The sequence below is a fragment of the Xiphophorus hellerii genome, chromosome 4, assembly GCF_003331165.1.
Source record: "Xiphophorus hellerii strain 12219 chromosome 4, Xiphophorus_hellerii-4.1, whole genome shotgun sequence".
In the NCBI taxonomy this organism is placed as follows: Eukaryota; Metazoa; Chordata; class Actinopteri; order Cyprinodontiformes; family Poeciliidae; genus Xiphophorus; species Xiphophorus hellerii.
In genome coordinates, this window is record NC_045675.1 from 10,426,555 (window position 1) to 10,441,585 (window position 15,031).

The 15,031-nt window shown below is 36.8% G+C and overlaps 1 protein-coding gene across 1 annotated transcript in view; it reads right to left on the reverse strand.

The window, feature by feature from the left end:
- The window catches only part of LOC116718514 (transmembrane protein 266-like), a 42,602-nt gene that overhangs the window by 17,842 nt on the left and 9,729 nt on the right, over positions 1-15,031 (reverse strand). The window contains exon 5 of the mRNA XM_032560518.1: positions 10,034-10,225. Coding sequence (XP_032416409.1) covers positions 10,034-10,225 — 192 coding nt within the window. The remainder of the gene's footprint in view (positions 1-10,033; positions 10,226-15,031) is intronic.

A 15,031-nucleotide genomic window follows, 5' to 3' on the forward strand; every position in this document is an offset into this window, starting at 1 on the left:
AGAAGTGTATTTGTAAGGTCAGACACTGATGTTGGACTTAAAGCCTAAATCCGAGTCTCCATTCCATTTAATCTTGAATCTAATCTTGGGTTGAAGGTAGGACTCTATGTAGGCCAATCAAGTTCTTCCACAGCTTAACTTGTTCACCCATGTCTTTATGGACCTACTCTTCTGCACTGGCACTGAGGTTTATCTGAACAAGAGGGTACATCAACAAACAGTTCCTACAATGTTTCAGCAAATCGTCCATCTTTACCAAACATTACACTTGAAATATTGCATTTGGGCTCCTCTTGTTCTGCTGGCAACTGCCAAACCCATACTCCAATGTTCAGATTGACTCGTCCATTAGAGTAATTAACAGAAATGTGTGATTCATCAGTCCAGACAACACAACTACATTGCTTTGATGTCCAGTGGTGGAGTGCTTTACACCACTGCATTTGATGCTATCTATTGCTCTTGGTGATGTAAGGCTTGGATTGCCCATAAAAAAGCCATTTCACAAATCTGTCTACAAGCTGTTACTAAGCTAACCTAAAGGCCACATGAAGTTTGTAGCTATTAATTTTGCAAAAAGTTGGCAACCTGCATACATTGCACTTTAAAATTCACTAACCATACTATGGGATTTACATGATTTACCACTTTCTGGTTGAATTGCAGTTGTCACCAATTACTTCCACGTCATTAAAACTCCAATAACAGTTCAATGTGGAACATTGGGTAGCAAGGAAATTATGACTGGACTCACTGCACAGTTGGCATCCTATCATTTTACCTTGCTGGAATTCATTTAGCAGTTCTGGAAGCGACCTATTCTTTAACAAATGTTTGTAGAATCAGTATGAACGAAGAGGTGCTGAATTTCACACACGTATGTGGCTAAGAAACTGACTGGAGCACATGGATATCATCATTTGGATTCATGAGCAAAAATCGTTGGCAAGTTACTGTATAAGGACTAATAAAACACTGACATGATTTCTATCCTCATTTTCAGAACATCTCGCTGTTTTGTCCCTCCGACTGTGAAAATTTGTAATGTATGAATCTTACCAGGTACAGGAAACCCCCACAAAAAAACAAACTGATGTGTGACCAACTGACTAAAACCAAATTAGGTGACTTAAAGTCGACCTTGACTGAATACAGGACAAATGTTCCATCAGATTACATAATTTCAGATTAAACTGAAGCAATGTAGCATATTTATCATACACATATGAATCTATTTTATAATCTATGTCTGTGTACCTAACTGATACTGATATATTTCCAGACATTCACAGCAAGCATTGATCAGAATACGCTTACAACAGAAACAACAAATCTGATGTTTTTGGAATTTGAATTGAGTAAATTTAGTATGAATTTTAAAGGGTAACTAAATAAAAATAATTTGCAGGGAAAAAACATACTCTCAATAAAAGAAACTTGCAATATACAACTGAATAGTAAAGATTTTGTCAAAGGCTGTCTCTCTACTAGATGGGCCTGCAGCAGTCCATGTGGCAGAGGACTTGAGAAGATAACAGGAAGGCAGGTCAGACTCCGAGAGAGGTTCTGCACTCTAATTAAATCAGAACAAATTGGCTCAGCCAGGTGAGAGCCCTTTGAGAGAGCATTACTCTGAAAAGCAGGATTTTAACATTCTACTTTTTTATTTTTGAATAAAATAAGGCATGCAGTATGTTAAGATAAATCAGCTGCATGTTTTGCAACAGTTTTTTGTTACTGGCTATTTACCTAATTTCTGCATATTTCCATGTACAAGTTTGACTAAATACATGTAGATACAAAACACACCCATTAAGTCATGTTGATGGGAGCAAATTAAACCTACATTTTGCAACGCATTGCCATTATCTCAGTTAGGATTCTAAACACAATTTAAAACTTTGGTTGTTTAGAATAAATATCTACCCACATATCAGGCCTACCTTAAGAGAAACAAGGATGAATCCCACCTTCTGTGACACCCCGGACCTATTTTTGTGAAGCTAGTGGGACAACAGATTGTTTATTTAGTTGTTTTTTTTACATTAAAGATGCCACCAGGTTGTCATGATTTGATTTTTAATTTAATTTAATTTAATTTCTATATTAGCTTTATTTTGTTGCGCAATCTGAGTAACACAAACAGTTTTTTTTCCGTGAGAATGCAATGTTTCTTACTCTAGATGTACATAAATATGGGTGGACTTTACTCCATTCATTCCTATAATTTAAATATGAACAGTCTTTGAGGTGAGATGCTATTTAGTTGGTAAAGCTATTTTAAGAGTAGGTCTCTTCCCGTGTCTCTATTCAGAATTAACGATGAACAAATTTAGTTTTGCATCCATTCAGTACCCGTAAAATAGCTGTGAATTTGCCTGACAGTGCATTGAAATACAACACAATTATATATTATACAATTATAATTATATTAATTAATTACAGAAAAAGTCACAGTGTGAGTAATGTTCAAAACATTGCGCCACAGAGCCAATTTCTTCACAAAATTATGCGTTGTTATTTCCGAAATACAAGTTTGGACCTTTGGCACCAAAGCTGGTAGGTGGTACACGATAGGAGGACTTGTTTTTTCCTGTTCCTTACAACAAATTTAGATAAACCATCTGGTAATGGTACCTAACCATGGACTCCTTGCACATTTGGACCAGTCATACCAACAACATATGCTTCTGTCTCAGCGTCTGGCAGCCACACACCCATCACTGGGATGGGATGTGACATCACTCCATTGCTCAGGTGTTAACTTGTAATTTCAATCAATGGCACAAGGTGGTTTAATCACCCAATATGGCAACTTGAAAAGAAAATTAATCAAAATTACATAGTGAATATTTTGTTAATCCAAAACCCCTGTTTTCAGACAGTAAGACCATCTTGCTGATCATATCACTTATTTCACATTTTGAATACGATCACAGGTTTGGTTTAGACTTACAGTTGATTTACAGAGTTTTCTTTTCGACCTGACAATACTTTAGATATTTTGCAAAGAAGAATGAGCAAAATGTCTTGTCCGTTTATCTGCAAAATTCGCAAAGACAAAGCCTAAAAGATTTGATTCTGAAACAGCGTCAAATGTTGGTTCTGTAAAGTACTGACTAATCAGGACTGCATAGAGTGGTAAAGCTGAGATGCTTTGAACGTGTGAAGAGGAAGACACTGGATATATTGGACAATAAATATTAATAATGAATCTCCCAACAAAAAGGGGAAAAAATCAGAGAAAGACCGCATTATTTATACCTCCCAGCCTCTACTGTCTGCTCGACCACAAAGCATGTGTTGCAAAAGTTTCATCATCTGTACACACTGCTGGGGTTCACTTGTAAACTAAGTAAAAAGTCATTTAAATAGCTGGTTCCACAAACAAAAGGCCCCAGATTGCTTCACATAATGGATCCCAATAAAGTATGCAACAACAAAAAATACAGAAGAATAAACCAAAACAAACATTCATGAAAGCTCAAGTTCAGACAAAAGCTTATTGGATGCAAAATATCTTCAGCTGCTTGTTAAAACCTCCACAGTCCAACTGGCACAAAAATAAAGATGGTGCATATCAAAGTCTGGAGGCTACTGTTTGGAAAGATCGGTGTCCTGAAACAGCCATTAAAAGTGGCAGACATTAAAAGGTTCTGATTAGATTACCTCCAACAATGAGATGAGTTGATGCTACATCAATCAAGAACATAAGAGAGTAAGTATCACTTAGCTGTGAAGATTAAGACCAAGATTTCAATAGCAGAGGTGCGAATTCTGTGCAACAATTGAAGTATCAGTTTCAGACACAAATGCAGGTTTGTGTTACTGTGGTTCCTGAAACAAAAATATTTAAGTAGGGGAAAATGTAAAAACAAGTAAGACAAGGATTGTTGTTTTTTGTCTTCTGTTAATCCTCTGGAACTGGACTGGAACTGGACGTTAGCATGGTTCAAGCAGCTCACATTCACAGATGTGGACAGGTATGTTGAGGTCTTAAGGGTTAATGGATGTAGTAATGGAGAACATGCAGAGCGCTGTTGAGCATAAAGGGCAAGAATCTCGTAGGGGGACGCCTAATGGGAGCAGGTCAGGGAGATATATCTGTGAAAAGCAAAACCAAAAAACTCTTTACCAGATAAGCGATGGAAAATAAGAGAGAGAGAGAAAAAAAACAGAGCAAAAAACAGAAGCAGCTTGACGACTAAGGGGTGTGTGGGAGGACATGAAAGTGCTGAACACAAGCCCACGCCACCTTGGTCCTTCCAGGGTTTTTTCTAGACAGGAAGATGGATGGGCCCAACTCTAATAATAACTACACTCCACTTACCATGGCGCCAAAACCGCTAACACTGCAGCTGCCCCCTGATGCTACCTAAAACAACCACCTCCCACAATGTCGCCCACTTTGCTCCTGATGGGAACATTCTGTTTGGCAACACAGCGGTCGTGTGCTGGAAATCTCCAAACCATCAACTCTTTCACCCACTAAATTAAATAAATCTGAATGACACAGGTTGCTTTCTCTGATCTAGTATTGTGGTACTGACAAGTCCGTACACTGAATACAAGTCAGTGTGAGTCTGGGTAGAAGAAAGTGGAGAGGGGTGGAAATTAAACAGTACTTGCTTAAAGAAGACAGGGCAGAATATGAGAATATAAGTAGAAGCATGGATTCAGAGACGTTCTGAAAAAAAACAAAACAAAACAGAGAGGTGGTGAAAAAAAAAGCTTTTTTTTAAATATGCAGAGGCATCAGTAAAGGAGTACCATTGTTCCTAATGAGGTGTGACAGCCCAGTATAAACTGGAATATGAAGTGAACCATGATTACAGAGGATTAGATAACAACCACTACGCAGCGCAGTTAGAAAGCTTTTCAGGCCTGGCCTTGTTTTCTGCCTCTCTTTCTCTGTGTGTAAATCCTCCGAGTGCTGCATTTCTGCTCACGCATAAAAATATACATGTGTGGAGGAGAGACAAGGGGAGCACGAGAAACACGGGTTGTATATAAGTGACTCCTCTGCCACTACAAGGAGCGAGGGCAGCAAATACTCTGGAGATAGCCGTAAGGTCAGCTCCGCCTTCACAATGTTACAGGCTATGATATGCAAACATGCCTGACAGAAGGTGCTTCATCACACAGCAGCAGCTTGAAGTCTTTTCTCTTGATTAATCCTCGCTGCTTGCTTCCTTCTTATAAACCACGATGCCAGTTATTCAAAAACTGCTGCAGTTCCTTTTTATGTTACTATTTAGGGACTAAACACTAAAACTGAATGGTTTCACAACTTTAAAATAATTGACAGGCTGACACAGTTTCTAAAATAAACTAAAGAGAGAAAACTCATCAGTTAAATATGCATTTTTTTTATTGGAATATACATTTTCTTCAGAGTGGTTAAATGAGAAAACTTGCTGACAGCAACTTATTCCCAAACTACCACTGAAAATAACTCCCACCCCTCACCCAATCAGCCATCACCGAGTTGATGAAACACCTGTACTGCGTTTGTGACACTCACTTTCAGAGCTATCATCATGCCTGACCATTCACCGTGCTAGCCTTTGTTGTGATGCTTCTACCTCTGACTCATCGAGCCAGTTAATGCTGACTGGAAGAAGTGGGTGAGTTTGTGTATGTTCAGAGGTGGGGGCAGATGGATGCCAGCAGTGGGGCAATCCACTTTCCCAGGTGGAGTCAGCAGAGCAGCCAAAACATTCCTCATCCGTATAAATGTTCATTTTCATAGCTGTGAATTGAAAACCAACTGCTTCTGTCGTTCTTCCTTTCAGTTTTCCTTCATCGCTCTGCTAGTCAATAGAAGAAAAGGGTTCATTTCCTCTGCTCCATTTCCCCAAAGGTGAGTTTAGCAATCCTTCACCCTGAGATATGCACTCCAGCTTCCTCTTATTTGCATTCTGAAAGTGAGCACAGATATTGGTGTGGCAGCTCTCACACATTGCTCTGCCATTTAACTCAGGTGACACGAAAGCACTCAGTCAAAGAGGATACATGAACAGTTTCTTTTTTCTGTGCCTGATAGCATAGATGTGGATCTGGAGTATCAAACAACTTAAAGACTCTGACATGATTACATCCAATTAAGAAAAGAGTTTTGCTTAGCTGAGACATGGAAGCATGTCCATTCTACAGTAAACTTGTAATTTTAAAAATGTACAAATTGTTCACAGGAAATCAGAATTTTATTGAATATTTAACTTACTCCAGTAAATAAATACAAAAAGATACACAGAATGATGTATTTCAAGCAATTTCGTAGGTATCAAGTATCAACAGTGCAGTGGAAGAGTATTTGTTTCCTGGCATAATAATTATGTTATTGCTTTTTAGGAGCATTTGTGTGTTTCAGATAATCAAATAAAAATACTAGGCATAGTTTTCTAATGTTGTTTTCTTTCAGAAAGGGAAAAAAACATGAAAAAGAAATGACCTTTTTGTTCAATAAAGGATTAACTGTGACTAACCCATGTTAATTTTAGTTTTAATTTTGGAAAAAGTTGGGTTTAATTTCAGTAACTACATTCACTTACAGTAAAATCAAGAAATCAACTATGAATCTGTCTGAAAACATGAAGAAGGCTAAAAGATTTCAAAAATTCATGCTCTAACATAAAGACATTCAACAACATTTATGAAACAGCTTTACTGACATCTTTCTGTCTGCAAAGGGTTACAAGTCATTTTTAAGGCTTTGGGACTTCAGCAAAACACTTTGTGAGCCATTATCTACAAACACAGAAAAAATGGAACAGTGCAGGAATGGCCAACATACCTGAAGTACTTCAAGTGCGTAGCCTCAAATAACACACAAGCTCACAAAAAACCCCCCAGAACAACACAACTCTCAGTTCACATCTCACGATTGAAGAATAAGACAGAGAAATATTACAAAGTGAAGAAATGTGAACACAGAGGCCCATCTCACAAAATACATCAAGTGCCTTTTTATCTATTTTAATAAAATCATCACTTAAAAGCTGCATTGAGTCTGAATGAAATTAAAATCTGGCTGATTATCTTAAACAAATGCATGTATATTTCTGAGTCTTTGTGTATTAAAGAAAATCCACTCAAATTCATATTTGGTTCTTGTTTTTAAAAAGCACTGAAGTTGCAGTTTGCATGATTATATCACCCTGAAAAAAAGTACGGTTAAAATAAATCCCCAAAAATGTCATGGCATTAATGCCCATGATGAGGGATGAGTGCATGTAAATTTCTTCCTGGCACTGAAAATGGAATTTCATTAACGCTTAAAGAAAGTATGATTACTTTTATAACTCCTACTGGCATTTTATTTTTTTATGGGCAGATATGTTACGCTAATGACTTTGATATGAAAGCATCCGCATTACATTGCACACACTTTGATTAAATTGAGCTCAACGGTATCTGCCTGCAGACCAAAAAAAACAGACTCACTCTTTAGCTTATTTTTTTACAAACCGGTGGTCTTGCTTTAGCATCATTGTACCACAAAAATCACATCTTTAACAAACACTGACACATCTGTGTCAGCACGAAGAGCAATGGAAATTCATGTTACTACTGATCCTGATATGGAACAAGATTTAACTGGGTTGTACGAGGTGTGATACCAGCATACTGTGACAGTCTTCACTACCTGCTGTTGATGGTGCGTCTGTGAAATCCATCTGTTCCTGGCTATTACTGGCTAACTGAAGGGAACCAATGGAGTGAAGCCTGATTTGGTGTCAAACGGAGTCTTTGGATGTGTGTGCTGAATCCTGTGCTATAGCGTACAGAGTGTATGAACTTCTCAGAGAGCTTACAGTAAGGTTTGACTCATATTTAATGGATTGTGCATGTGAAAAAAAAACTACCTAATGTTGCAAATTAAAAATAAAAGACTACTGTGTCGTGATCTGATATCAATTTGCAAAACTACCAAAGACTCAAAATATTATTTTCAGATTTAGGAATGATAAGCGATTCTGTCTCAGGTCATTGTTGAATTATTTACTATTTCTTAAAGACATAACTATTAGAAACTGTTCTTCTGCTGTAGGTAGATTTATTTTAGTCCTGGCCCTTCGTCAGACACTTCATTGTGCAAGGAGAGCAGAGGTGGTTTTAAAACTAAACCTGAAACGCAACTGTATTGCAGTAGCATAATCTGTAAAATTTTTACTAATTCAGAGAAAATTTATATGACCATTTATTTATGTACAATCTCTCTGGACTATCCAGAGTCATGACTTCCTCTCCTTTTCATGGACTGTTTCAGTATGATGCTGGTCGGGAACCTGTGACAGAAATGCAAGGTTGATTTTGTGTTTGTTGGAATATTCTGGATTATTATGAAGCCCATGGTAACCAAATTTAATTTAGTATCAGAAGTTGCCATATTTTTATTTAAAATGTCCTGCAAAAGTCACAAAGGTTTGCGGACAAAAGCTGAGTCTAAAGTATCATAGAGATTTAAAACATTTTCTATGATGGATTTGCATTTTCTGTGCAGAACTGATGGGGTGTTTTATACTCTGATTTCCTGGTTGATATGCAAAATAAAAGTGTTTTTCATGAACTGTTGAGCATACCACCCTAACAGTTGGGATGTGCAGTACACATGAGCATAGCTATGGCTGTTCAAGTGAAGTTAAAAGAAATTCTGCCAACATTTGCAAAACATATGGTCAGCTGAAATTGCCAGCATACATTCCTGGTTATATCTAGTCTACACACTGCTGACATGATCAATCAATAATGCTCATCCACTTCGTGACCCAGACCAGCCAACTTCTTTAAAATTTCTGCAAAGGCCAACACAAGCTGAGCGTTGCTGTCTCGTCAGGTTTCTTCAGAGCCCTGCTGACGAGGAAGAGATCAGTAACATTTGCTTTGCATCAGTCAGGTTTTGCACTGGGACATTAAAAGATAGCCTCTTCTTCAACAAAGCTGTGTGTGTGTGAGTAGGACAGGTTGGGGATGACTGGCATGCCACTTCTGTCATTTGCCTAACAGTCTGATGTTTGAGTCAATGTAACTGCCTTAAGGAATGATTGTATCATTAAATTAATACACTAGATTTGTTTACAGACTTATGAATGCTTCCTGCCTTTAATGTTGGATAGTTCTATGGAAAAAGTTATTAAGTTCTTCTCATACAGTAAGAACAAAAAGAACACACCAAATGTTTACTAGTCCCACTGGTCTGAAAAATAGTAAACCAGAGTTCACATTGAAAAACAAATGAACTAAAGGAGAAACTGAAGATTGAGAAATTAACTCTTGTAAAGCTCTGAAACAATGGCTTTCAGTGCTTGTGGGTCTTATTTAAGTTAAAAAATCATTGAGCATAGTTTACAGCCGCTATAAGAGCCTTGCAAAAGTATTCTTACCTCTGAACATATTCGCAATTTTTTAGCTTAAAATTTTAACTTTGATATATTTTATACCAATTTTATATGATAGACTAACGCAAATACTTCACAATTGTAAAGAGAACAAAACAAGGACCTTTTAAGTTAGCTTCCCTGAGTAAATACTTGTTGCAGTCACAGCATCACGTCTTTTGGTTTACACCTCGATGTTTGCTTTTCACACAGACCTTTTAGAAGGTTTTTTCCCATTCTTCATTGAAAACTAGTTCAAATTCAGTCAGAGTAGCTGGAGAGCATCGTACAAGTCTTTCCACAAATTCTCAATACATTTTAGGGTTGGACTTTGACTCTGCCATTCTAAGAAATTAATATACTTTGATCTAAGCTGCTTTACTTTACTTTTACAGGATGGTTGAGGTTGTTGCTCTGCTAACAAGTTAAATCTAAACCTAAGACTCAGGTGTTTTGAAGCCTCTAACAAGTGTTTCTACAGGATTTTACCATTTTTGCTCTTGCATGTAAGGCTGATTTCCTAAAATTGTTGAAAAACATATAGTAAATCACTTTAGCAATTTACTATATGTTAATACCACGCCTATGTAACCTGTCTATGGCCAAATACTTCTAAAGTCCTGAATGCCTCCCGCATGTTGCCAGTGACTTACCCTTCCCTGTTTTCATCTTCGTCTGCATTGGAGAGCAGCTGAGAGCCGGCCAGTGAGAGGTCCAGAGCTGCGAGGGGCAGATCTCTGTAGCCAAAGCTCACCAGCTGGACCGGAGGAGCCAGGCGCAGGTTCTCATCCTCCACCGGCTGGGAGATGATCTCCAAGTCTGACAGACCTTCCTGTTCCACTTCTCTAGTTATATGCCAAACCCAGCAACAGATGGGCCGAACATGTACACACAGGCAGACATAAGAGAGAAAAAGATTTAGAAAATGAAGATTTATTTTAGAAACATGTACAAATATATCAAATCGGTAACGTCAGTTTGGACCCAACAGATGGGGAAATTCAAATTAAAACGTGGCTGATTTTGAAAATAAAATTGCAAACTTAGGACCTTAATTTTTGGATTTTATTTAGTGGTTTAGCATGTTATTAAAAAACTGTTTAAAACAGCTAAAATGGAAGAGTAGGGGGACAGGAACTGTCAAGATCATTTTAGCCCTGCACATTTACAAACTTATCTGTTTTTTATTAATGAAAGAAATTTAAGTTAATTGGAAATTAAAACAGACTGAGAAAGCTGTTGAACAATTATATCAGGAAAATGTTAGAATCTTTTTCATCATTATTTTAACTATTGGGGTTATCACTGTTATGATTTTTGTGTTTGTGTGTCCTGGATCTTGCAAAATATAAAGTAATGCATAAGCTATTTTACTGTACTGTATGTCAGGTTTTGTTAAAAAAAAATAGTTTAATAACTAATGTAGAGGGGGGAAAACAATAAAAATGTAAGTAAATGTTAAAAAAATAGATAATTTAGAAAGCAATGCTAAAATTTTATTATTCAAAATATGCTATTTTGAATAATAAATAGCATATTAATAGCAAATTCATATTTGCCATAATCCAAAAGGCAATTAAAATAAAGCTATATATTGGAATATTAAATATTTTAATTACATAAGAGCTTTGAACAATTTATCAGCATGAGCAAATGTACACCCTTGTAAACCTGTTCTTCAAGCAAGATATGTAGACACATCACCACTGTTTAGTTGTAGCGAAGCAGCATGTACCCCAGCGTGCCCACAAGCCCTAGTTGAGTAAAAGCTGGGCCATCTCAGTAGAGCGTGGAGGTGGAAATAAATGCTGAGTGCAGCTGCAGACTGACTGTGTGTGCCCTGTGGTGGGTATTTTTAGACCAGAGCAGATGCTGGTGTATCATGCCTGCTGTGACGTCATTGCCTCTCCCTTTGTCAGCTGAGTGAATCCCCACTCTCATACAAATGTCAAAGGGAGTCTAGAAAAAGGTGGGTCTGGAGGGGAAACCAGAGTAAGGGAGGGGGAAGGACAGGAGGGGTTACACAGCACAAATGAGGGTAGAAACCAAGAAGAGATACCAAGAAAGGACATAAGGATGGAGTCAAGAGAAGAACAACTGAAATGGACTAATGGAAAGAGCTTATAGTATGACAGAAAACTTAAATGGTAAACGGAGTTGGAGATGGTAAGAGATGGCTGCCGCAACCTGGGCTGCAAAATAAAAATGCTCAACCTAAAATAAAAAAATAAAAACACAACTAGTAACAATTTGGTGCATGAAAGAAAGCTATGGTGTGTTTTTTGAAATGCTGCATAAAGATACGCCTTTTCTGTAGAGTCACTTCAGCACAGAGCGACGTAACACACCCATAGCAACCACACATTTTTATAGGACTTATTAGATCTTCTTTTCCTGATAGATCAATTGCAAGTAGTACACTGTTTTGGAAGGAAAATGACACGTGATTTTTAAAAAAAGTTTTAAATTAAATTATGAAAGTATTACTCTAAGCTATTTATGAACTTGGTGCTTACTGAAAGCAACTGGTTGGACCAGATAGAAGAGAGGTGAAAACAAATACATGTCTCACTTTCTACTAATATGTAAAAACTGATTAACGCAATGTATAAATTCACTTCAAACCTATAGGTTATTTTGTGTTGCCTATTGCATAAAAATTCCAATAATTTGGTGAATATCCACATGTGATGTTCACATTTGTGAACATCACCAAATTATTTCTCAAGGTGAAAACAAAATATGAACAGAAAAAGCAATAAATGCACAAATGTACACATTTAAATTCTAGCTAGAAGTGATTTGGAAGATGGTGTTGTTATTTTAAGCTTAGATAAAAAAATGAAAGCCTAAATAAGATAAATAAATGTACAACTTTCATCTAATTTTTTAACACCCTGCAGAAATGATTTATTCTTGTTGGCAAATAACTGTATTTATCAGTTTCAGTATTTAATGTAATTTTGAAAGTAATTTTGTTTTAGCAACAACATTTCATAGTTTTTATATTTTATGCACACTTTAAAATCTTTACTTGATTTGTAAGAGCAAGCAGCTCTTACAAAAATGTTGTGACGTCCTGTGAAATTCCAGGTCTCTAATGTATATAAAAGTACAGCAATGACTTTTCTTTATCCTGTTTGAAACATAACATGTAGCATTAATATGATTTAAAAGAAATAAATGGGGTTAAACTATTTGAGAGTGGTTTATCACTGTCTGACGTGAAACAGAATTGCTTTTTTCACTTTCAAAAACTGTTATTGTATTTTAGTCTCAAGAGTTGCAGCTCTCATTTTAAGTCTGACAGGGATATTTCCCTTGGCAAGAAGGGCCCAACACTTTCTGAAGATTCATATCTTCTATATATTCAAAACATAAGACACCAGAGGCTGAGATTCTGTTGACTCATAGACAGAAACACAATATGCATTACATGTCTGAGGCTAATAAAACCAGTTTTTAAGCTCCAGGCTGTTTCTTTTTTTTTTTTTTTTTTTAAAGTACATATGCATGCAATTGTAACAGTGAACTTGCAGGAAACTTGAGATGAGCCAGTAGGAAGATTATGTTTACCTTCACAAAGGACAAGAGAGCATCTGATTTTCTGTGCAGCATCGCCAATACCAATTTAATTCTGAAAAAGGTGACACTCTGTAGTAGCCAACAAGCAAAGGGAATGCAATGTATTCCTCTGTTTTCCACTACAATTCATTTACTGTAAGTGACAACGAACAAACTGTTCTTTTCTGGAAATGTCGGCATCTCGCAAAAACAAGATTCTGTAGAGAAGAATTGATCCACTAAGACTGTGGATATGCGATGTTCTGCCACAGTGTGTAGGCCAGAAAGATGTTGTTTTCTCCACACCTCTCCTACAAACAACATCTCATCCATACCACCTCGCATTCACAGCACAGCAGCAGGCTTTGGCTCGATTCCCAAGCAATCAGAAGCGCGCACATAACTGTTCACGACAGACACAAGCTGTCCTGCGCTCACCAACGCACAGCTTGCAGCGATGCGGCCGTACTTCTCTGCCTGGCTGACAGTCAAGATGTCAGGAGAAGGTGCTGACCTTGACATGGGTTTGTAAAATATTCAGGGATTTTTGGATCTTAAGTTATGAAATTATCAGTGCATCTTAGCTATCGTTCATTCAGTTATTTAGATTAGAATGTGTTCATATTTTCTAACTTACATATTTGTTTCTTTACATTTATCTTCCATTATAGTGCAACAAAAAGACTTTAAAAGAAACCTTTAAAAAAGCAGCAGGTAAAGTTGCAACAAAAAATTGCATCACTTTAACAACCTCTTGCAAAAAGGCATTACAGGCCCTGAACAAACTTCCGTCTACATTGTTGGAAGTTAATGACCAACAGCAAGTGAGTCATAATTGAGAAGTGAAAGGAAAACAATAAATTATTTTCATATATGCTACAATTAAAATCTGAAAAGTGTGGCATGGACTTTGATTAACACTGAATATAATGCAGCACAACTAATTGTTTTCAGAAGTCAATATAGTCGAACTGTGTCAAATTTAAAAAGAAACAGAGTTATGTCAAACACATCATCGAAGAAGAAGTGGAGGTGGTTGAGGAGCAACAACCGAATTTGAAAATATGGTGGTGGCAGCATCATGCTGTGAGGAAGGATTTTCAACAGGGATTAGAAAGCTTGTTCAGATGAAGATTTCAGAAAATTCACCTTAGCATATGACCAGAGTGACAATAGAATGGCTAAATCTTATTATAAATACATGTTAAATCAAATTTTTGGCAAATTTTTAATATTGATATTCTTTTTACAATTAGACAGAGATTTGGTTGAATAAAAATATCCATCAAGTCTAATTTTGTAATTTGTAAAAAACAAAAAAAAAATAAGATGAGGCATCTTTTTCTTCCTAATTGACAGCTATTCTGCACTTTATCATGAATCAAATAAAATTTAAAGTCATTACATTACAAACTGTTAACAGTTTAAGTCTCTAAATCATTTTTAAAATAATTTTAAAATGCATTGCTAATATTATTAACAAACCTGAGAAACAAAGACTCTTACTCTTGTCTATCTGCACTTGGTACCTTTTAAACAAATTCTGACCTTTGTTGGCGTTTTTATGTAACAAAAATGGGCGATGGGAAAATTCTGAATGATTAATTCCAGAAGAGAACAAAAAAAAAGCTTCAACTGCAGAAGAGCAGCCACAGGACAGAGGTGATATTAAGGGGAGTAGGTTGCCCTAAGGGCGGCAGATAAAATTAAATGGTGGACTGTCATGTTGTGGGTCAGGTAGGAAAGGTTATTATGCTCCAAAATATGCTTAGGGGACTTTACTGGCCATAAGAGAAGGTCATGGAAGTAACTGGGGGGCTGGAGCACCGAAGCATGTTCTCTCTCAGATGAACGCTAGCAACCCTATCTTCTTTCTACATAAATCACAAGAGACCAAGGGGACAAGAATAGGGATGAATTAAGCTTTGTTGCTTGCTTAAAAATATTAGCATACCAACACACTCAACAGACAAGCACAGAAACATTGAATTATACGCTTTATTCACTGCACTGCAGAACTTCATTGAGTTTTAAAGCTAATGGCTAGCCAGGACAGAACCAAGACAAAAGTGAGTCATCTCAAAATG